Source organism: Pezoporus wallicus, unplaced genomic scaffold (genome assembly GCF_028554395.1).
Source record: "Pezoporus wallicus isolate ANWC-B61680 ecotype Strahan unplaced genomic scaffold, APGP_CSIRO_Pwel_v1 contig_5958, whole genome shotgun sequence".
Taxonomy (NCBI): Eukaryota; Metazoa; Chordata; class Aves; order Psittaciformes; family Psittacidae; genus Pezoporus; species Pezoporus wallicus.
Window position 1 is genome coordinate 3,065,997 of NW_026638491.1, and position 23,702 is coordinate 3,089,698.

The 23,702-nt window shown below is 49.9% G+C and overlaps 1 protein-coding gene across 17 annotated transcripts; it reads left to right on the plus strand.

The window, feature by feature from the left end:
* The first annotated feature begins 1,068 nt into the window (after positions 1-1,068).
* On the plus strand, positions 1,069-22,284 carry PAX6 (paired box 6). 17 transcript variants are annotated; one of them, XM_057410993.1, is made up of 14 exons: positions 3,178-3,522; positions 3,629-3,772; positions 7,204-7,280; positions 7,618-7,672; positions 10,244-10,374; positions 11,317-11,358; positions 11,452-11,466; positions 12,231-12,396; positions 16,513-16,671; positions 17,534-17,616; positions 17,898-18,048; positions 18,189-18,286; positions 20,257-20,407; positions 21,175-22,284. In XM_057410993.1, the coding sequence occupies exons 4-14, from the start codon at positions 7,663-7,665 to the stop codon at positions 21,258-21,260; spliced, it is 1,092 nt and encodes a 363-aa protein (XP_057266976.1). In that variant the 5' UTR covers positions 3,178-3,522; positions 3,629-3,772; positions 7,204-7,280; positions 7,618-7,662; the 3' UTR covers positions 21,261-22,284. The 17 variants fall into 17 exon arrangements, with proteins under 17 accessions (XP_057266966.1, XP_057266976.1, XP_057266969.1 ...); XM_057410987.1 differs by having other exon boundaries at positions 3,179-3,522; positions 11,452-11,667; XM_057410992.1 differs by having other exon boundaries at positions 3,179-3,522; positions 18,171-18,286.
* The last annotated feature ends 1,418 nt before the right edge of the window (positions 22,285-23,702 follow it).

The window sequence follows — 23,702 nt, forward strand, 5'->3', positions numbered from 1 at the left end:
TGTGCTGGCAGGAGGGCAGGGCTTTTGGGGAAGGGTAGTGCCAGGCACTTCACAGGAGCGGTTCTCCTCTCGCCTAATGAAAAAGAAGAGGGAGCATTTGGCAAAGTCGAAAAATCACTTTAAAAATAATTAGAATAAATAAAATAAAACCCAGGGAAAATAGAAGGGAAAGAAAACCCGGGGAGGGCGGCAGCCTGCTCGGAAGGGCGAGTAGCCGCTGGAAAGCTGCTAGGTGTAAAAGGGAAAAGAAAGAAGCGAGCGTTTCCTCCGGAGGGATCCAGGCAGGGCGTCCCAGCAAGTGCCGCTCCCTGGCCCGACAGCGCCGCAGGGGAACGCCGGGGCGGGGAGCGAGGAGCAGCAGGGGCCGGGTGGGGTCCCTCTGCTGCGAGGGGCGGGCAGGGGTGAACCGGGCCGGAGGAGCGGCGCCGGGGTCGAGGCCGGTCCCGGTCCCAATCCGGAGCAGCCCCTCCGCGGGCGGAGGGGGAAATGGCGGCGCGGAGCCGGGCCGGACCCCGTTGGGCTCCGCGTCGGGACGAGACCTGGCTCCGCGGGACGCGACGGGGCGGCCCACCCCGCTGCTCCTTCCTCCCAACTTTCGCTCGGGGCTCCCGCTCCACAGGCGTTCCCCCACACACACACCGTGACGTCACCGGGTTCATCCATGCCCTCCTCTCTCGGTGTTCCATATTTTTTTCTGCTGGGGGGAGCGTTAAAGTTTTCTTTCGGGGGGAGGGAACACAAAGCCCGCTGCGCCCGAGGGGGAAATAGCAACAAGATTACGGCTTCTTTATCCTGGCGAGGAGGCGTAAGAAGGTGCTAATCCAAGAGATGGCTAATTGAGCGCTTGTAAAAATGATATTTGCCTGCCATTTCTGGCAAAGTGGTTTCTCTCTTTCCCCCCTTTAACGTGGACGAGGGTAAAAATATTTTGCTCGTTTGCTAGAGAGGGGAAAATTAAACAAACAAACAAACAAAAAATCACCCCCCCTCGGACACAACTGACTTCAATCCGGAAAAAGGACTTGATCCCAGCTTTTTAAATCCTTCTGGAGCCTCACGGATTCCTGCGAGCTCACAAATCGCAGCCCCTTTCTCTTGCCCGCAGGATGCAGGCGGCGGGACGCCCGGCCTCTGCCATCAGCAAGTAGGAGGGCGGCGGGGCTGCGGCGGGGGACGCTACCGGGACTCTCCTGGAGCGGGGCAGTAGCAGGACACCGGTTCGTACGGCACAGGCAGGACGCTTTTGTCGCTCTATAGGATTTCCCCTGCGCCCCTGAAGTGATCTGCGCCCAAGGGCAGGAGAACGCGGTGGCAGCTGGTACTTTGGAAAGTTTTGAGGAGGAGGAAGGGAGGCTAGCGCGGGGAGGAAGAAGAGGATGCCGGGGGGGAGGCGTGACTACTCAAGCCCCTCGTTTTGGCTGAGCTCCCCTTGGGGTGCCTGCAGCCCCACGGCCGTTCTCCCCCGCTCCTGCTCTGCCTTACCTTCAGGGGCGATCCCATCAGACCCAAACGCTCTCGTATGTCCATCGCGATATTCGGCTCCATTTGTATAAATATGTACAACGGGGGGAGGGAAATAACAAAACCAAAATAACCAAAAAGAAAAAAAAAAAACCAAACCAATATGCAGGTTGGCTCAGGCCTGACAGGGCGACAAGAGCAGCCTTGGGATAGGGGAGCTGCCATGGCCCTCTCCGAGTCGCGGGGCAGGAGCGCCGGCGGCTCTTCCTTCCCCGGCGCCTCTGAGGAAACGCTTTGCCAAGGGCCCGTTCCTGGCTCCAAGAGAGGGTCGGGAGATGTGCCCGCCTCAGCCCCAGCCCCAGCCTCCCCGCCGTGCCCATCGCGGCACCCGGGCCCCGGGGGAAGGGAAGCAAGCTGCTGAGGGAAAGGCAGCAGTCTCTTAAGAGCCCATTTTGTGCTATTAGGAAGCTGTGGCAGCTTCTCGGCGGGACCGGGGATGACAGTGCATGACGGCCGGGCAGCCCATTATCCCGCTCCCATTGAGGCGCCCTTTCACTCACATGCAAACTCCTTGGCAGAGTCGTTTGTCTCCTCATTGTACTTTATTTAAGAATGCAATGGTTGTCAGGGCTCTTATTCAATTTCAAGATACTTTATTGATGAGCTTTGACTTTTAGCACTTTTCACATGTCAAGAGAAGTCAAGTGTATGCGGCTACGACTTCATTTTATGCTTTGCGCGTTCATACTCTCCACTTTCCGCAGTGGCTCTTGGAATTTCTTTCCCCCGTCTCTTCTTCGCCCCTTTCTTTCGACAGGCCCTTTGTTGTTGTTGTTGTTATTTTTCTTTCTTTTCCCCTGTGCAGAAACCCCCCTCTCCCCCGGACCACTCTCCATAACCGATTGGGACACCCTGAGCTCGGACTGGTGCTCCCAGTGTAACCTTAAATGCATGCTCTGAGGGGTTGCTTTGGAGTTTACTGAGGTGTGTCTTAATAGTCCGGCATTCAACAAATGTACTTGTGGTGTGTGGTCAGAGCAGCAAAGTCATTTACTTACTTTCCCCCTTGAGTTCCTGGCAGCCGGTGAAGGGGGTCCCTTTGCAAAAGGCGGAGCGGGGGAGGGGGGGGGCTCGGCCGCTTTGAGCTGGGCCGCTGCCCGCCGGAGCCTCCAGGACCCCCCCCTTCCAGCTCCTCCGTGGTGTCTTAAAAACAAAACAAAACCAACCAGAAACCCCAAACCAAAACCAACAATTCCAGCCCGGGAGCCCTTAGTCAACAAATGGCACGTGGGAGAAGTTGGTGAGTGTTTGGTAAAGGACTCTTCAGGGCCTTTCACAAGAGCCCTCAATACACAAAGTAAATGGTGTATTTGCTCTGCTCTTTCCCGGCCGGGTAGAGCCTCCCGTTCCCCGGCGCTGGGAGCCGGGCAGGGGGGCCCGCGGCCTCGGGGAGCTCTGGGCGATTCACAGCTGACAAAGCGCCTGTCTCCCAAATATTTATGTCTTTACCATTTGAATGTTATTTTCCCCTTATCTCCATTGTTGGACCGGAGCGAACTCTTTAAATGCAAATTGACCTTTCCCTTAAACTGCCCCCCATCATCCCTCACACACACATCCCTCCGCAACCCCCGCCGGTCCCCTCCCCCTGCCCGACCTGAAAACGCGCCGGTCCCCGGGGCCGGGAGGCAGTGGAGCCCCGGTGCGGAGCGGGAGCGCGGAGCCGGGCCCGCCGCGTTCCAATCGCCAGGGCCGGCCCCGCTGAGCGGTGCCGGGCGGCGGGCGGCCAATCGGCGGCGGGGAGGCGCGAGCGTCGCTTTGCATAAAGCAATATTTCGTGTGGGAGCATTTGCATGTTGCGGAGTGATTAGTGGGTTTGAAAAGCCAGCCCCGGCGGAGCCGCATTTCCCGCTCTGGGGAAGGCGCAGGGAGGAAGTGTTTTGCTGGAAGATGATGACAGAGGTCAGGCTTTGCTAATGGGCCAGTGAAGAGCAGTGGAGGCGAGGCAGAGACCAAGGCGCAGAGACATTAATACACTTGAACCATCACCAATCAGCATAGGTGTGCTCTGTCTCTCTCTCTCCCCACTTCACTCACACACTCTTTTATCTCTCGCTCTCCAGTCACTGACAGCCCATTTTATTGTCAATCTCTGTCTCCTTCCCAGGAATTCGAGATCACACAACCAGCAGCTTCAGTGGAGAAAAACTATTTTGCTGGCAATTCTTTTTAAAGCACCATCATTTCAAATCAGTGCGCTCTTAAAACTGTTGACAGGAGCTTTGACAACAAGACAGGATGCCTCATAAAGGTGAGTCTGCTCATTTCTTCTCCCAACTTTTCCCTCCTCGCATTTTAATATTTAGGCAGGGCTCTCGCTCTCTCCCCTCCTCTCTTTCTCTGTTTCGCTCCTATTCCCATTTGCATTCCGAAGAGCTTCCCAGGGAACTTTCCAGCCCAGGAGCTCACAAACTTTCTGCCTTTCACATGAGCCCGTGTCCTCTGGAATAGCTAAAGCATCTGACGCGGAAAGCAATGCCAGCAGCAGTCATTCCCACGCACCATTCGCTGGGCAGGGAGACAGACCACCAGCGCCGGTGTCTGTGCTGCTGGCGCTGCCGGTGCCCCAGCTCAGAGGGGCGGGCGGCGGGACCCCACCGGGCTCCGGCCCCAAGCCATGCCGCCTGAGAAGGAAGGAAGGAAAGGAAGGAAGGAGGCAAAGAGGATCGCGTTGCCCCGAGGGCGGCCCCGTCCGCAGCTTCTGCTTTGTGTTCCCGCGGCCTCGGTTAGGGAAGGATCCTCCTTGATAGTGTAGGGGAAAGAGGGAGCGAGAGTCCGGGAGAGGTGCGGCGGGGGGGGGGGGGGGGGGGGGGAACGTGGAGAGAAAAAGTATATAAATCACATCCTAGGCCAAGCCAGCTCCCGAGCGCGGTACAGGCGGGGAGCTGAGCCGAGCTGAAGGGCTGTCAGCTCTAATCAGCCACCCGGGGATCTTCCCAAGTCGTCCCTAGCGCCGGCAACTTTCCCAGCTCCGGCGTGGGATAAGCGCCGGGGGCGCGGAGCCCCCCGCACTGCCCCACACCGCCTGTCCCGCACCGCCTGCACCGGGCCCCGGCTCGGGGAAATATATATTTTTTCCTTCATTTTTTTTTAATCGATATTACTTTAAAAAGATTTTATTTGCTTTTAAAATCCACACTCTCGCTTATTCCTGCAAGAAAAAGCCACGCAGCAGCCTCTTTGATCCTTCACTACAGCAAAGCTTTTTTTTCTTTTTTTCCCTTTCTTTTAAGAAGTCGAAATTTTAATAAGCTGCAAACTCTTCGCTCTGGAAAAAAAATAATTAAAAGGGATTTACTCCTGGGAAGCGCAAAGCAAAAAGGGTTCTTTTTCCCCTCGCTAGTGCAATTGGAAAGAAAAAAAAAAACAAACCGAAGCACCAAAACCAATCAGACCCAATCTGGATTTGAATTTAACCTTGTAACGCTTTGCCCGGAGGTGTTACATGGCCGAGCAGAGCAGGAATCATTTCTGGAAAGTTTGAAAACAAACTTTCTCCAACGCTTGAATGTACCTGGCCATAGGCGGTTTTGGGAAACGCCAGCAAGGTCCCGGAGAAGGAAAGTGACTGAGTCTTCTCCATCTCAGGGGCATAAAATAATAAAAGTGGCCCTTGCCAATAAATGTTTATAGCTGCTGACCTTTACCAGCGCCTGATCGCAAAACGATTCGGGTTTTATCTTTTTCTCATTCGCCCTGAGAAGGCGAAACTTTGTCATCTTAACGACTAATTACGGCTTCACCGGGAGAGGGGGAGAAATGCTGTCCGCCATCAGGTTATATAATGATTTGGATGTTAAAAAAAGAATGGCAGCTTAGGCCCTGCCTGTTAGGACAGAGCACATCGCCGGGAGCCGGGTGCGGGTCCCTGCGGGGAGCAGCGGGTCCGGGGCACGGCGATGGGAGAAGGCGACTTCGTGATCGTGTTGCTTCGGTCTGGGGGTCCCCGCGGCTGGTCTGGGGGCGTCAGAGAGTTGCTGAGCAAAGCTGGAGCTCCGTTCCCCACGCCTCCTCTTACCTTGTTGAAGCACTTGGCTCCCCTCGCCCTCTGTTGTAAAGCGCTTTCGGCTGTATTTGGGGTTTGGTTTGGTTTCATGGCTTCTCCCCCCCTTTCTTCCCCCCCCCCCCCCCCTTTCTTTTAAATTCATTCATTGTCATTTCTGAGGTCTGTGCTGGCAGAGCTGAGGGCTGGAAGTTTCATGGGGGCTTTCTGGATGGCTCCTTTAACCCCCTAAGTCCCACCTTTAGGAATTGTGCGTGAAATATGTGAGGAAATTGTGTCTGAAGAAGTGGGTTTCCCCACTGTGTGTGTCTATGCAGACGTGTTCGGTGTATTAAAGGGATGCTTCACGTTCAGTTCAGCTGCAGGAGATACGGCCACGTCTCCATCGAAGTACAGTGTAGCTTGCTCTGCTGCTAATCAGGTAGTTCTCCAAAGAGCAGTAAATATTTACCAGTTAAAGTCTTCATGCTGCGAGAAAGTACTTGTTTGAAGTTTATTTTTATGGATTTAAGATTACTAAAAGCTACTTAATAAATTATGCCATGGCTCGTCCTGAATGAGGAAACGTGCCTCTTTGAATCCTCCATCATATGCAGGAAGAGTAAAATTAATATTCATTATAGGCGCAGAAGAAAGAGAATGAGTATTTTTAGGAGAAAAAAAAAAGGGAGAGAAAATGAAGGCTGCGACTATTTCATTATTTTACCTCCCTTTTTTTAGCAACCCCCTTGAATGGGCTCTTTATTGTAATTGTCCCTCCCCAATTGAGCACCCCACTGAGCTGTTGTATCTTTTTACAACCCCTAACAACTCGCACCAGTAACACAATTACCGCCAGATATTTATAACGAGAAATTACTTTTCCATCTTCACCAGCGACGATTTCAAATAAATACATGGGGGAAACATAAATAAATACGTGGGGCCTGGGGGGGAGGAGGGAAGAGGGGAGAGAGGAGAGAGGGAGGGAAGGTGACAAGAGGAGGATAGAGGGAGCAGGGGAAACAGGGAGGGAGCAGGGGAAGCAGGGAGGGAGCGAGGCGGGGGGAGTGTGTGTAGAAAAAAGGGGGCTGGGGACTATCCAGGAGCTGGGTCAAGGCAGGCACTAATGAAGGGAGAAGGGGCTTGTTTCTCTGCTCTTTGTAAGTTGGAGGGTTGTTGGTCCGTTGAGTTGGGAAGCTGCACGGCCGGTTAAGGAGCCTGGGTTTCTGCACTAGGGGTTTGGGTAGAGAAGCAGAATGGAGGCCATTGTTCGCTTTCTGTAGGCTTTGTTTAACAGTTCTCACCCCCTCCTGTTCTTACTTTTTAAAGCAGTGAGGCGAGGTAGACAGCGTGTGTCACAGTACAGTGAAAAAGGGGAAGATCTAAAGACCAAAAAAGAAGTTAATCACAAGATGGGGAGTTTGGGGGAGAAAAAGTTGCTAGTGCCGCGGGAAAAGGGGGGTGGGGGAATAAATAACTAGAGGAAATACCCGGAGGTAAAAATGGAGCCCCTCTCCCAGCACTCAGAGCAGCCGGCAGAGCCAGCCTTCACCCCCCCCCCCCCCCCCACCCCCCACCCCACTCCCCCCCCCGCAGTCTCTGCACAACCCCCGCGCAGCGCCGCTCCCCCAAGGCACACGCGCACCTTCCCGGCGCCGCTCCGCACTTCTTAATATACTTCTTCTGCTTTGTCCTAGAGGGAAGACTTTAACTAGTGACCCGCAGATGTGCGAGTCCCTAAATTGTATGAGAGGACAGTCCGCCCCGCTTCCAGGCAAGTTTAAAAACATGACTTGGGACTCTTTTTGTGATTGTTGTCGCCCCACTTCACGCACCACCTCGGCGAAGGGCACTAACGCCGAGTCGACACGCCACCTGCATGCAATTAAAACGAGAAACCACTTGGCGGGTTGCTTTTCCTGATTTTTTCGAGTATTAGGGATACATACGTACATTTTTGCCTTGAGGTATTAAAGCCCCCAAATCCTTAAACTAATGGGGGAAAGACGCCTCGGGATAACAAAGTAAGCCTGTGAGATACTAGCCTCTCTGCAGCTTAACCGCGGGCACTACCTACCTCCCCTGATTAACGCCTATTTTATCGCCAATAGACTGCTATAGGCGAGCCCCGTGGGATACTGCTCTATCAGCTCAACATGCAGAACAGTAAGTGACTCCGCGCCCCTCCGCGGCCGCGGGCAGGTGGCGCGGGGCCGAAGGCTCGCTTCGGGCAGGGGAGAGGGCGGGGGGCTCCTCTGGCGCGGTAGGCCTTGCGCGGCCGGGCGCGTTGCCCACCCCGTCGGGGCGCGGGTACCGCTGTGCTTGGAGTGGGCCGGGGGGCCCGTGACAGCCCCCGGGGCGGATTCGGCTGGTGGCCCAGGCCCTGGCTCGTGTCCTGTCCTCTGCGCTCCTGTGCAGGAGCAAGCCCCTCCGTGCAGGCGCAGTTCCTGCAATCTCTGGGTTTATTCGCTTCCCGGTTCCGGTGTCTTTCTGGATTGCTAATTTTGGGGGCCTTTCGTTGTTGCTGTTGTCGTCGGTGATGAGGTTGAAGATTTCGCCGATGGGCCTACGCGTCTATCGGAGGGGAAAGCGCGGGAGAGCAATGAGTTGAGCCGGGCACAGTGGCTGGGAGAAGAGGCCTTTCGTTGCGCTCCGGCGCAAGGAGCTGCGCGGAGGTCGGGAGGGAAGGACCAGGGGTGAGGTCCCTGCCACCCCCATCTCGGGAAGCGCATCGTCCGCTGGGTGCACCGTCGCGATTTTGTGAGGCCGCGCAATCCCGCGGCGCTCATGCGCAGGGGGCACGCTTATTTTGCTCGTGTAGCGGTGGCTAGGGGTGGGCGACCCCTACCCCAGTGCTGTTCCGGGACATGGCCTGGAATGTGCGGCTCCGGAACACCGTTATCATCCTTCTGTGAAACCGGTTCATAAGTTGTTCCCCGGGTGAGGAGCGCCAGGAAAACCACCAGGGTTTGGGGGTTCTCAGGAAAGCTCGGGTGGAGCTTTTCTGTTAGAGGTTATTTTTATTTTTCCTCGCGGGGCAGATGCCTGCCGTCCGTGCGATGTATTCTCACTTATCCCGAGAAAAACGCCAGCTTCATGCCCTGGGAGGGATCACCTGCGCCTCGGTGGGACGGCGGCGGCTGGCCTTGGCAGTGGCGTGCCGAGGGTTTATGGTAATGGGGGGATGCCTTCACTCGGCTGTTTGGGATCGCCACCGCATAAAGCAGAAAAGATATCATTCGGGTGAAGCCTTTATTTTGTTTAAAGGTCGCGGCGGGCTCTTCAGGCTTTGTGTTAATAACTCCTGGGTGTATATGGTGCAGAGCATCCAAATTGACACCATATGTTTTCCTATTAGATGACTAGCCATAGAATACAAGGCGCATAATCATTGCCACTGGGCGAGATCTACACCGCTCTCCAGGGAAATTATATAATGATTAAGGCTTAACCTTTTAAGTGAAACTTTGATTTTCCTTTCCCCGCTGCCATTTTTTATGGCGGAGAGAGTGCGCGGTGCATGTCCCTCCCTCTTCTGAAATGGGCTCCCCGTACGCGTTTATGGGGGGAAAACGAGGGACGGAAGGGGGGCGTGCGGGAGGCTTGCTCTTCCCGGCCGCCCCCCGGCCCCATCATCGTCCTGGCCGGCGGAGCTCAGTCCGCCTCCCCCCCCCGGGGCACAGGCAGGGAGGGACGCGGAGCTCCTCGCCCTGCGGTGGGAAGCGCAGGTCGCGCTGTTGGGACCGGGCGGCAAATTCTCCAGCCCCGATGTCACTTCGAATCCATTGCGCAGGGAGCGCGCCCCCTCGGTTGTGTCCGCGCAGAGCCCGCGGGTACCGCAAACCTCAACCTCCCTCGGAGGGAGAGCGAGGAGAGTTCAATCTAGTCTGAGTGATATCCAAATGCGGACAGAAAGGGTCGTTTTATCATGCTACTATTTGTCGTGACGATGCAATTTTCAAAAGCAGAGTACTGTCATAAAGTGACACGCCTGCCACAAGTGCTCCAACTGATCTTTTCAATTAGCCTTCCATGCATGATCCGGGGCGACTTCCGCCTATTTCCAGAAATTAAGCTCAAACTTGACGTGCAGCTAGTTTTATTTTAAAGACAAATGTCAGAGAGGCTCATCATATTTTCCCCCTCTTCTATATTTGGAGCTTATTTATTGCTAAGAAGCCTGAGCTCTAGGAGTCAATTTATCAGGAGGCTCCAAAGAGAGGAGAGCGGAGAGCGCGTAGAGCAGAGCTTCTCCAGGGAGACTTCCTCCAAAGCCTGGAGCTTCAGGTTGGGCACTGGCGAGGCAGCCTCCCGCTTGGCTTTCGGCGAAGCGAGCTGCGGCTGTGCGGGTGCAGGCAGGCGTCCCTGAGCTGGGGGTTGGTGGGGTTCGAGTTTTTGTTTGATGCGGTTTCTTGGGTTTGGGTATTTTTCCTTTTTTTTTTTTCTCTTTCCCCCCCCCCTTTTTTTTTTTTTATGGTGGGGAGGCAAAAAAAAAAAAAGCAAAAAGCCAAAGGAAGGAGGAACCCAAGGCGATATAGCCAGGAATATTCTGGACTTTGGGGTTGGGTCGGGGGTTCGCCGCCGGCCGGAGACTCGGGGACTCCGTGGGAGCGTCAGGCGAGGACGGCGCCGGGGTCCGGAGCGATTGCTCGGGTTGGATCGGAGGGGCGAGGCGGGGCGTGCGCGGGCGCTGCGCGGGAGCTGAGGGTGCTATGGTGGGCGCTGTGCTTCCCGCAGGTCACAGCGGCGTGAACCAGCTCGGCGGGGTGTTCGTCAACGGGAGGCCGCTGCCCGACTCCACGCGGCAGAAGATCGTGGAACTCGCTCACAGCGGCGCCCGGCCCTGCGACATCTCCCGGATCCTGCAGGTGAAGGCGGAGGCGCCCCCGCCCTCCCTCCGCGCCGCTCCGCAGCCGCTTTGTCCACCGCTGGCCGCCAAAGCTCTAATTGCCAACCCCCCCACACTCACCCAACCCTCCAGCACCACCAGCCTTCCAGCCTAATAAAACGATCCATCTGCTCGATTGTCGTTGCAAATAGACCTTTCGAGGCTTATATGTGTGTGTATATATATATATACACACACACCTTTGGCATTCTTTATTTTTAAATTTTTTTGTTGTTCCCCTTTATTCCCATCCGGTGATAACCTGCACTCTCGTTACAGTTAGTTCGCTGTAATAAACTGAATTATACGGCTCGGCATAATTTCAGTTTCCTCTCCTTTCCCTTTCTCCCTTCCCCGTTTTTACTTCTGATTTTGTGAGATCTGTATGCATTTGGCGTGGCTTTACTGCTTTTTTGTTGTGTTTTTTTTTTTTTTTTTCCTTCCAAAAAGTGGAAAAAAAAAAAAAGAGGTGGGGAAAAAAATGAAAGAGAGGAAAAAAAAGAGGGACCCCCCTCCCCCTCTCGAAGCCACGCTTGTTTAGGGGGTTTAGCCCGGAATCTGTCTATGTAGACACTAAGGCAATCTGGTGCAGCTCAGGGGTGCTTTGTAAATATAGATGTCGATAACCCCTCACTCCCCTTGTCCCCCCAATACTCTGTCTAAGAGCAGTGAGGACGATGGAGACCAGTCTAGTTTAGCTATTGTTCGCATTTAAGACGTATTTTAACATTTAACATTAAACATTTAACATTAAACCAATTACGTTTTGACCGGACTTTTTTTCCCTTCCAGATGTTTTTAAAGTATCACTTTTGTAGAGGGTAGGGCTACGAATGTTTTGGTTTTTTTTTTTTTAAAGAAAAAAAAAAAAGACTCTCTAAGTAAGTTCTCATACCATTTAAGGTATATTTTTGTGTTATAGACCCATGCAGATGCAAAAGTCCAAGTGCTGGACAATCAAAACGTAAGCTTGTCATTGTTTAATGCATACTTAAACAATTTTATTTTTGTCTTGAAATTATTAATAATGTGATTTTCTGTCCGCTTCCCTATCCAGGTGTCGAATGGATGTGTGAGTAAAATTTTGGGCAGGTATTACGAAACTGGCTCCATCAGACCCAGGGCAATCGGAGGTAGTAAACCGAGAGTAGCGACTCCAGAAGTTGTAAGCAAAATAGCGCAGTATAAACGAGAGTGCCCCTCCATCTTTGCGTGGGAGATTCGAGACAGATTACTATCAGAGGGGGTCTGTACCAACGATAATATACCCAGTGTAAGTTCATGAACAAAACCTTCCTGTGTGCCGTGTACAATGCTGGGTAGCCGTAGCGAGCCTCTGCTTCCTTTGTTTTGCTACCAGAGGAGAGGATAGCAGGTTCACATCATTTGCATGTGGCAGGGTCAGGAGCGGGGTTTGTTTTTTTCATACAGAATCTGACAAATGCCTTTAAGGAGGAGGGAAAAAAAATTAAATATATATATACAAAATATGCGGGTCACCCCTGCGCCTGGCGCCTCAGGACTGCGAGCATCAGTCCAAGCCATCACTGGTTTTGCAGGGTTCGGGTTGGGGCTTTCTGTTTTTCTTTCTTTCCCCCCCTCCCCTTTTTTTTTCTTCCTTTTTTCCTCCCATGTCGTTGGTTGGTTGGTTGGTTTGTTTGCACCACCGCCAGCAGTAACCGAGTCGGGGCGGCTGGAACCCAGCGCTCGGGGAGCCCCTGACTTGCGCCCAGGTCGGGCCGCCCGCAGAGCGGAGGGGGCGCGGGGGTTACGAGCGTGGCTGGCGGGGAGCGCGATACCGCACTACCATCGTCTTTCCTGTCCTTTGCCTTCCAGGTGTCGTCGATAAACAGAGTCCTACGCAACCTGGCTAGCGAAAAGCAACAGATGGGTGCCGACGGGATGTACGACAAGCTAAGGATGCTGAACGGGCAGACGGGGACCTGGGGCACCCGGCCCGGCTGGTACCCCGGCACCTCGGTACCCGGGCAGCCCGCACAAGGTAAGGGACAGCCTGCGGAGGCTCAGCCTCGCACGGCGGCGGATGCCCCCTACGCGGATCTCTTCCCCGGCTGTGCCGTTTCCGCAGGGCAGTGGCCGAGAAGGTCCCTCCCGCCACCTGCCTGGGGAGGCGGGCTGCGGGGGCCGGCGGCTTCCAGCCCGGTCCCGGCCCCGGCCCGTCGGCGGGCCCGGGAGGAGCATGTGGGGGCTGGGACTCCTGCAAAGCCGGGGAGATCGGGAACTATCTCCGCTGGGCTGATTATAGTTCCTCCTCAATGGACCCGAAACAACTTTGTAAATATAGGAAACTGTTTATCCTGAAGATTAATAGGTATTTGTTGTAGGAATGACAAGGGGATAATATGAAGGATAATGGGATGTTACGTTACATACTTAAGATGGTTAATGGCTTCTTTTTGAATACGGGCTCTGTTGAGGCTAGGCTCTCTCCCTGGCTGTGGTCATTCCTTTAGAAGAGGTGTCTATATACAACAACCTGCTTTTTGTTTTCACCCCGCAAGGAAAAAAAAAAAATCAGTAACAGTGTGCGGAATATCTGGTACAAAGGATGTTTCTGTCACACGCAAGAATTTGTTATGGGAACAATTCTGTCGCTATGTAATTGCTCATTAGAGATCGTTTTGTTTCTCATTAAGGCGACATGAATAAGCGTCTAGTTGAAGGAGACAGCTGTAGAAATGTTCCACAGGAGACCTCTGGACACGATATGGCACCGCTTGCCAATTAGACATGTCAGTTTTAAGAGAAGAAAACAATCTATGAAGGACACTAGAAAGATAGAGTGGAGCCCTCGCTTCCCCCTATCCCCACTTTGGTGTTTTGATTGTTGTGTTGTTGTGGGGGCTTTTATCTTCAAATGTTGTTTTCCCCCTGTCCCCCTTCGAAGCCGGGCCGGCTCCAACAGCCCGCCTTACCTGCGGAGCCAGGGAATGCCCCTGCCCCTGTGCGAGCATCCTTGTCCCGGCCGTCGTCGGGGCTCCCCTTCCGTCCGTCCTTCCCTTCTTCCCTGCCTCACAACCCACAGGCACAGCTGTGCTCGGCGGAGGGGAGCGCACTTTCCGCCAGTGCGGCTCCAAACGGCCTGGGCGCCCTCCGTTTATTTAATTTAGGTTTATTTTATAAAGGCTTTAAATAGAGACATTTAGGGTCCTCCTCCCCCTACCGCTGCGCCTGACTCGGGGTGAAGGGTATTGGTGGAGATGCTGGGGGTCTGTGCTGACCCCTTCCCTTAGCGCGGCAATGAGCGCAGTTTGCGCGGGGAAGCACGGACCCCCGGGCAGGAGAGTAGCGGGGCGTGAGGAAAGCAGGAGACCTCTCCCAAATACCACGGAGAGGTGCGGAGCAGTGCTGGCAGGGCCGGGGACACACTTGTGCTCGGGTACGAGAGGCGAGGGGAGGCAGGCAGGCACTTAAAGCAGCCGCATGAGGAAATTAAAATTAATAACATGGATTTCCTCTGGAATATTCATGCTCCCTCTAATGTTTTTTTTTTCCCTTGCAGGGGTATGTTACTGGATTTTAAGAGTCCATTACTCAAAAAGCATAAGGCGAGGTTAGGTCTCAGAGGGGTATAAATATGGTCTCAATCTGATAAACGCCATGCAGCAGTGAATAAAATAATGGATACGTGAGGGCTGACAGAACAAAAAGAGACATCTCTATCCGGGAGAAATTCTCCAGTGATTTAGTGGTTTTAGGGATCACCGAGACACTGTTTCTTATCTTTTTTTTCTCCCCCTCCCTCTCTTACAAGACTAAAGCCTTCTATAGGATTTAGACACTTTCTCTTTCAACAGATGCTACAATGTTTTGATCCCGGCTCTATAGCTGAGAGATGCCGCAATTGGTTTGCTATCTTTTTTTGCTTGTTTTCCGCCTCACTGATTAAGACACTAAGAAACTAAGGAATGATTTTATTTCCCAGCGTCTTTTTTTTTTTTTTTTTTTTTCCAGGAAACAAATCCTATACTCAGCGTCAGATGGTCTGGCTATAGGATAATAGGGACGGACATTCACTAGCTTTCTTACGGATTAGGTCTGGAAGGTGGAACAGCCCTATTGAGATCGCGCCTTTTAGGTTTTTTCTTTTTTTTTTTTTTTAAGGAAAAATAAGAAGGAAGAAGTAAAAAGTTGTTTTGTTTTTTTTTTTTTTTACTTCCTCCTTCTTATTTTTTCCTTACAAAAATAAAGAAAGAAAGAAAAAAAAGGGGTTTGCTTCTAAAAAAATTTCTTAATTGTCCGTCAGTTCTAAATAACGATAAGTCCGTTTAGGTGGAACTTTGAGCTGGCTCAGAGGTCTGGGGGGAGGTGGAGCTGCAGAAATTAGGTGGCTTCAAAAGTTTCAAAATAAGGAAATAAGGGTGTTAGGGGGTGCCCGCTTTGGGCCAGTCCTGGGCACGACTTGCGCGGCCCCGCGGTGCCCGCCGCTCCCGGGCCGAGGCAGGGCGCGCTCCCGAGCCCCAGCGGCCATCCTCGCCGTCTCTGGGCGGCCCCGCGGACAGTGATGGATGAAGGCAGTGGCGGAGGTGAGGCGGCGGCCCCCGGCGCTGGTGCTGCCATCCCCGGGCCGGGGGGCTTTGTGTGCCCCTGAAAGGCAGCACCGACCCCCCCCCGAACCCCCTCCCTCCCCCTATTCACCGGCCGCTGGCAGCCTCAATGGGGTTGCGGCCGCCCATATGGTGACCACAGCCGCTGAATCCTCGGGTTTAAATGGTGGAGAAGAGTTCGGGGTTTAAACGTTTCAAAGTGGTTGAAAGGGTCCCACCAGATCCTGTCACAATCCCCTCCCTGAGCTTTGAAGGCTGGGGCCATTGTTCGCCGATTATAAATGATATTACTTTAAAGCAGATTTCCCACAATATTTAAAGGATGTAGCAGGAGTGTCGTGGTTGGTTTTTTTTTTTTTGTTTTTTGTTTTTTTTTTTGTTTCGTAACTTCTCAGGGGAATTAGCGTAAGCAGCCCATGGTCCCTCATCCCATCTCCCTCTTTATGCGACATCAAAACGCCTCGAGAAATATGCTTAGAAAGGAGGGGGAGAGCTCGCTTAGGGACAAGGAGTTCTCTGCCTCGACACGGGAACTCGCTCCTTGTCCCCACGGTGAGCTGGGTACCAGCAGAGCCTCGCAATGCCGGCTGGGCCTTGAGACCGCCCCAAAGGGGAGCACAAGGAACTTTCCCCCCCTGTTTAATGCCAGAAATTACATTAAAAGTGGTGGGAATGCCCTAATTAAAAATGTACCGCTTAAATGATATGCCAACGGCTCAGCTGCAGAGCAGTGTATTCAGCTAGTTAGTGAACTCGCTACTATTTCTTTTAAAATTACATGTTAAATTTTTAAAAGAAATCTTACTTTTCTCTGGTGCAACACATTACAAAGAATGGACAGTCCTTTTATCTAAATATAAAATTCCATTTTCAGCAATTATAGCCTGTTCTTGGTGATGATATAATTACAGCTGTGCTCAGTAATAGGTGTCAAGGCAATGCACACTCATACAATAGTTGAATAAAACTGCAGAACAATGCCGGCACTTCTAAATTCACAACCTTTAAAATGAAATTGACTGTGCAGAATTCAAATAAAAACTGGATAAATATTTTTTTAAAAAAGATTACAAGCTTGGTTTGGTTTCTTAATAGCATTTTCTGCAAACCTATCAACATCTAATTGATTAGATAGGAATTACTGATTATAGATAATCTGAAATACTGAACATCGCTATTTTAAATATAGCAATAGGTAAATAAATGCAGCAGACGGAGGAGACTCCCATGGCACTTCAACAGCAATTCATGGGAAGAATCACTTTCAGGAGAAAGTATTTTTATGCAGGTTTTATCCCAGAGGGAAAACAAAATGAAATGAAGACCAGGTGATCACAATTCCTCATCTCCGATGTTTACGATAATGCTGGAAACCAAAATGTTTCCATGTTTCCCGTGTCATTAGTGCAATGTGGTTTTGATACCTGAGACATTAATAAGGGAGGGTGTCAGCAAACGTGGCCAAACTTGTTTTCAATCACGTTATTTCTCTGATAAGGATCTCAAAACAAGCTCACCTAGGTTTCACTTTTCGACTCTTGGTTCTGCAGATGGCTGTCCGCAACAGGAAGGGGGAGGGGAAAACACTAACTCCATCAGTTCTAATGGAGAAGATTCAGATGAGGCCCAAATGAGACTCCAGCTGAAAAGGAAGCTGCAGAGAAATAGGACATCCTTTACCCAAGAGCAAATTGAAGCCCTTGAAAAAGGTGAGTGACATTTTCCTATGGCTGAAGTGGGAGAGAAAAGCAAAATGCACCCTGGCTATATTAAGGGCTGAACAGAAGAATGGCATTCATGTACCTTATGTGTATATATATTGTGTGTATATATATATATATATATATTTTTTTTTTTTTAAGTCCATGGCTCCCTCCATCCACTTTTATTCGCTGAGCTTCAAACATTCATCGATGGCTGCAGTATGCACCGAAAACTTGTTAAAATGTTTTCAAAGCGACCATTCTCAGGGCACAGATCATACCCAAACATCAGCGTTACACCCCGGGCTTCTCTCACAGGGACAAATCTCCTCCTCCCGACTGTGCTCTGTCCCTGTCCATGCTGCACTGCTGTACACTGGGAAGGCAAGGGCAGGGAGCTGGGGCTGGCAGCAGCCCTCTGTGCCTGCCCCCACGCTTGCTGCCCATTCCCAGCGCTGCTGCTGCCTGGGGCTGGGAGCAGGTGCCCTTTTCCCTGACCAGCCTGAGTGCACCTCGCCTCTGATCCACTGTGGATATTTGTCCTGATTTCCTGCTGTTTTTTAGCGACGTGCCATTTTGCTTCTTGGTGACAGGGTCAGAGCTGCCTTGGGTACCCTCTTAGCAGAAGCAGAAGCCCTCACTGCTTCTTGAAGGATGCAGCATTGCACCCAAGTCTGCCCATCCCCTTAGTGGTATTCCCCAGCAGGCAAGGGAAGGTTTCCTCCTTCCTAACACACAGAGAAAGCTCAGCTTTGCCTTCACAGCAATGTTTCTTAAGAGCATTTAGAGCATAGGCAGTGGAGGAATGACTCTGTGTAGTGGGTCACGTTAACTCTTTGCAACTAACGCAGCAATATTTTCTTTGCAGAATTTGAGAGGACCCACTACCCCGATGTATTTGCAAGAGAGAGACTAGCTGCTAAAATAGACCTGCCTGAAGCAAGGATACAGGTACTGAGCTGCTGTGCAATTATGGCTATTCCTGTTTTTTACTTTTACTATTCTATCTTTGTTATTCCTGGCTTCTCAAAGCACAGGGCAGCCTGTTTCTGACCAGGTATTTGCCCATCTACCCCTTCAAGAAAATAACATCAGCTGGAGTTTGCTTTCATGCGCTGCTTTGCCACACTGCAAGCCAGCTTCTATCAGCATGGCCTTGAGCTATGTGAGGGAGGCCCCATGCCTCTAGTGCTTGTCAGGTCGCTCATGTCTCTCTAATGCTGTCTTTCCAGGTGTGGTTTTCTAACAGAAGGGCCAAGTGGAGAAGGGAAGAGAAGCTGAGGAACCAGCGAAGACAAGCCAGCAACACTCCCAGCCACATTCCCATCAGTAGTAGTTTCAGCACAAGCGTTTACCAGCCGATCCCTCAACCAACCACCCCCGGTAATGTCACCACCTTGCTCACATTCATTCATCCTCTTGTGAAAATGAGACTCTGAGACTGTATTACTGATTGTAACTGTGGTTAAACTAATGTGCTCATCTATCTGTCTATTCTATTATAGTTTCCTCTTTCACATCAGGTTCCATGTTGGGCAGAACGGACACGGCGCTCACAAACACATACAGCGCACTGCCGCCCATGCCCAGCTTCACCATGGCAAACAACCTGCCTATGCAAGTAAGTCTGGTGCAAGTGCCATGGCGCAGTGCTCCCTTGGGACTCAGACCTGGGGTTCGTGGGAATGCAGGGGCTTATAAACCCAGGCCATGTTGCAGGGAAACTGGCACTATAGGCTTCCCTTGCATCTGAAAGGATGCCCTATTTGGGAAAATCACAAGGGAAAGGGCACTGTAAGACCTGGTGCTCAACAAGCACTTTCCTGTATTTGGAAAGAGAAAGGTCCTCAAATTCACAATGAAAAAGATCTGTGATGGAAAAGCCCTTTTTGGACCCCTCGTACTCCCATTGCCCTTTCGCTAACTTATGGAACTCACTGGTGCAATGCTATGGAAACTGTTGCCTGAATAAGGTGCTGGAGGGATCTGAACTTCTCAGTGTAGGTAATGTTGTGGCGGCACATGAGGAACACCTGAGAGAGGGAAGGATGTGATTAGCATCAGTGGTTATGCCAGCTAAGCCAGAATTGCAGGAGCTGTCAATCCTCATGCCTGAAAGCATTAGCTGATCACCAGCTGGGTTAGGAAGAAATCTATTCCTTTGGGGTCTGTTTCTATAGACCTTTCAGATGCAAAATTCCTCCTTTTTTAATGGTGGGGTTGGCCTAGGAAGGTGCTGGCCAATTACGGGAGTTTTCCAGCTTTGTCTGAGGCACACAGCATTGACCATTTCTAGAGGCAGGCGAGCAGATTAGAGAGCCTGACTCCTTTGCTGCTGCAATTACTATGTTACTAATTGCTGAACCAAAATTAACCAAATAAAGTTAGAGTCTTGCAAGTCCACGGAAAGAAATGACGTTGGTGAGGTCGCTATTCCATGACGTTGGAGGCCAGCACTGCTGATCCCGGCAGCGGGCTGAGAGCAGATGACAAAAGATCAAAAGGCTGATTAGGGGAGGGAACCCTTGGGAAAGCAGGAGGACCCCAGTTCACCACTGGGCACCCGGGCAGCTATCTGCCACTTGTGAGCCACTCTGGAAAGTCCTACCTATGTGGCCACCATGGTGTGATGGCCACATGATGCTGGAGTGGGAGATTTGGCAGCCGAACTGTCAGCATCTCCCTGAGGATGCAGTGCATTGTGCTTAGAGAGAGAGGATGTCGGTATTTTTGGAGATGGCGTGTGTTGGGGATGCGCAGACAGAGGAAGTAAGTGGAGACGTGTTGAGTCTTGTGCGCATGGAGTGTGGGAATTACTCATCCTGCTTCCTGCTCCCCCTGATGCCTTCCCATATTGGGGATGCAGCAGTCCCCACTCCGTTGGTACCCCAGAGTGGGAGATCCCTCTGCTTGGTCCCTCACTGACACTGTGCCGTCCCCCACCCCCTGCACCCAGCTGCTGTCCTGCTGGCAGGGGGATTGGAGTTTAGGTAAATCTATATGTCTCATCTCCTGGGATGCTGCTGGCATGGGTTTGGGGTGACTGAGGCTCTGAAGGGGGATCAACACACCCCAAACCCACACACTGTCTGTGTGCATGTGCAACACGCTTGCAGATGCAAGATGAACCTGTGTGCCTCAGTAGAGTAATTTCTAGTTATTACACCCCTAACAGTTTATAGTTACACCACAAATGCAAGGTAAGACACCAGCCCTGTCTCTGGCTGCAAAAGGCATGAGTACAAATGGGTCTGCAGAAGTACAAATGAGGGCAGTGTTCAGGCTTTGGTTCCTCGGCTTAGGTGTGTAACACCTTTGTTAACACCTAGATGTAGGGATTTGCTTGCCAAGCATGTCTGAATAGGTGCTGGTGACTGTCCACGTTGCTGCTGAAGATCGAAACCCTCTGGGAAGAGGCTGCTTGGCTGAGCTCCTAAATAGGGCTTTACATCTAGGTCCTTGAATTTGAAACTGAAGCTCCTTTCACAGCTGGCACATGCTGATTCTGAGGGCTGGCACATACATCTAGAAGTGTAATGCCATGTTTGCCTTGGGTGACACTAAAGGCTATTTTGTCCTTCGCTCCTGTAGCCCCCCGTACCCAGCCAGACCTCCTCCTACTCTTGCATGCTGCCCACCAGTCCATCGGTGAATGGCCGGAGCTACGATACGTACACCCCTCCTCACATGCAGACACACATGAACAGCCAGCCGATGGGCACCTCTGGCACCACTTCCACAGGTGAGTGTTCTTCCATTCGCTGGGAGAAGTCTCTCCCCATTGCTGGGAGAGGTCTCTCTGTGGGTTTAGCAGCTGCTGAACTGGGCAGAGGGTAACTATGTATAACCTTGAAGGCTAGAGGAGAAAGCCTGACTTTTAACTGCTGCCAGAGGGGTAAATGAAAGACAGCTGATTAACAGGGCTGGTGATTGAATGGTGGAGTGGAGGCCCCCATCCTGCAAAATTTTCCCTGCATACTTAATTTCTAATGCAGCCACTAATTTCTGAACTTCACCGTTAAATTTCAGCAGAGATCCTCACACCCAGGAAATTAAGTGTATGGGAGTGTTTTTACTGTGTCTGCACCAAAGGCTATTTTCTTGCTAAAGATCTGAAGTTATTGAAAAGGCAGGTAACCTGCAGAGATATTAACCTGTGCAGAAGAAGGCAAACAAGGGTATAAAGGTATCAGCATAAGCAGGAGCAAGCCAGACACATTTGAAGAGAAAATAAATGTTCAGTGTGTTTTGGGCTGAATTCCCAACTGATGCAAACAAGCAGAGGCTCCGGAATTTGTCTCAAAGCATGACAGTTTATTTATAACAACAGATGAGTGAGATGTACATAGGTTTTTAAAATATATATCACCCTCCCCCCTGATTCTGCAAGCTGGTAGATGGCCAGATTTAGTATGTACCAGAATACAAGCACAAATCTGTGAAATTCAAAGCAAAAATTGTGATATGTATAGAAAAACTAAAATGCCCCTTTCCCCCCTCAATTTTCAGGTCTCATTTCCCCTGGAGTGTCAGTTCCAGTTCAAGTTCCTGGCAGTGAACCTGACATGTCTCAATACTGGCCAAGATTACAGTAAAACACGTGTTAATTCCGTAAATGACTATATGGACAACAGTTGGATGTTCAGCAGTATTTTATAAAGGAAGAATGGCTCTCAGAGTACTTCTGTACTGCAACTGTGCCCTATGCTGTAACACATGGAAAAGACTTTCACATGGACCTTTGTACACTGGAGGCATTATATCAGTTGGAACAAATCTTCATTTTGGTATCCAAACTTTTATTCATTTTGGTGTATTATTTGTAAATGGGCATTTGTATGTTATAATGAAAAGAAAAAACAACAAAAAAAGAACAATGTAGACTGGATGGATGTTTGATCTGTGTTGGTCATGAAGTTGTTTAAAAAAAAAAAAAGGAAAAAAAAAAAAGAAACCATGATCAACAAGCTTTGCCACGAATTTAAGAGTTTTATCAAGATATATCGAATACTTCTACCAATCTGTTCATAGATTATGGATTGATGTTCCAAGTTTGTATCATTCCATTGCATATAATTAAACCTGGAACAATACGCACTAGATTTATGTAAGAAAAATATCTGTTGGTATTTCCAAAGGTTGTTAACGGATGAAGCTATGTGCAAACAGGGGTTAAGAGAGAGCTTCAATGAAGAAAAGAGTTTGATAGATAAAAGGTAGATTGTGTCTTCGATATAATCCAATTTGTTTTATGTCGAAATGTAAGTATTTGTCTTCCCTAGAAATCTCCCAGAATGATTTCTATAATAAAGTTAATTTCATTTATATTTGACAAGAATATTCTATAGATGTTTTATACACATTTTCATGCATCATACGTTTCTTTTTTGGTCAGCAAGAGTTAATTGTTCTTAGAATAGTTGTACTACTGTTCACAGTCCAATCATTTTTGTGCATCTAGAATTCATTCCTAATCAATTAAAAGTGCTTGCAAGAGTTTTAAACTTAAGTGTTTTGAAGTTGTTCACAACTACATATCAAAATTAACCATTGTTGATTGTAAAAACCATGCCAAAGCCTTTGTATTTCCTTTATTATACCATTTTCTTTTTAACCTTATAGTGTGGTGTTGCAAATTTTGTTACTGTGTTAGGTTAATCTCATTAAGTTTTATTTTGAATTTATTTTCAGTTTTCAGTAAGGAGGGAACCGTTTTATAGACTTTCAGTTCTTCCACCAGCCTGTAATTTGGGCTAAGAAAAAGAAGATAGGTTCACGTATCTTAATTGCAGCTGAGAGCAGGAGGAGGTTGTTTATTTAGCTTTGGTTTCTAGGTATACTCTAAATAAACCCCAGAATCCAGCCGGATTTCCAGTGGGGAATTTGCATCATGCCAGCCAGCGGTGGAGACACAATGCATGCCTGTGTCTGGCTGTTGTAATTCTACAGAAAGTACGTATAGATGCATATAGACCCAAATATACATTCCTGACTTCTAAAAATTGTTTTTTGTTAGGATGCTTAGAAAGAAAAAAACACCCCAAACCCAGCTGTGTTTTTAACAGGCTCTTTGGGAGAGTGAATACCATCCCTTTATATTGCCACACAGCACAATCTTAGTGTAATTTTCCATTGAACTTGTAACCTGGTTAATACCTCAATGCGCTTTGTGTGAGGGTTGTTAGTGTGGGCGTGGGTGGAGAGCTGCATGTCAAGGAATAATGAGAGAAGACAAATCAACAGGCAACAACAATGTGAGCTGGGACTGGCTAGTGAAAGCTAAAGGCCTTTAGTCACTGGCAGGGAAATCTAAACATTCCCATATCTATGAAGCTGGCTCATTGTGCTGCAGTTGTTACTTGCGATGCTGTGCTGAAAAAGGGATCTCATGATTAAAAAGCCAATGTGCCAGGAGTTTTGAGTCAAAGCACAGGCATCACAAGCAGCCTTTGTGAAGCAAAGATACTATCTAGGCTGGTTATGTTTCCCTTTCGGCATAGTTGTTGCTGCAGATAACGCTTCGCCGTAAACTTGGAGTAGCAGAGTTGTGGTGTTGAGGTAGTTGCAATGCTGCAGACAAGATTAAATGCACGTAAACTCAGATCGTTTAGGGACAAAGAGAAGCTTTGCTCAAAGCACGAGGTGATAGTTAATAAAATCAAGAGCCCAAAGCAAGCAAAAATGTGCAAAAAAATTAGATTAAACCACTTCTTTTTAATTGATACTGGTCAAGTTGTAAGCATATTCATTATATCAGCATTAATTAATTATCTGAAAGCCCTCCATTGGCAAATATTAATGAAATGTGGGGAAGGTTTAATTTTTATTTTTATATATTTTTATCAGACATGAGCATGCACATTATATATTTATAAGATACGGCTAGATCACATTAACACTACAATACGCAGATCCCTTCTCGCATAGCTAAATTGATCCTGGGAACAATTAATTACAGGTACAAACCCAGCATTTATATAGCCACTTAGTGTGTTTATACCTGCTAATGTAGTTTGTTATCTAAATGCCAACTTCTT

What these genes read in the sequence shown, in the direction of transcription:
- PAX6 (XM_057410983.1), top strand. An exon ending in ACATCTCCCGGATCCTGCAG is followed by an intron (nt 10,375 to 11,316) that starts GTGAAGGCGGAG and finishes TTTGTGTTATAG; the next exon opens with ACCCATGCAGATGCAAAAGT. An exon ending in TGCCTGAAGCAAGGATACAG is followed by an intron (nt 17,617 to 17,897) that starts GTACTGAGCTGC and finishes CTGTCTTTCCAG; the next exon opens with GTGTGGTTTTCTAACAGAAG.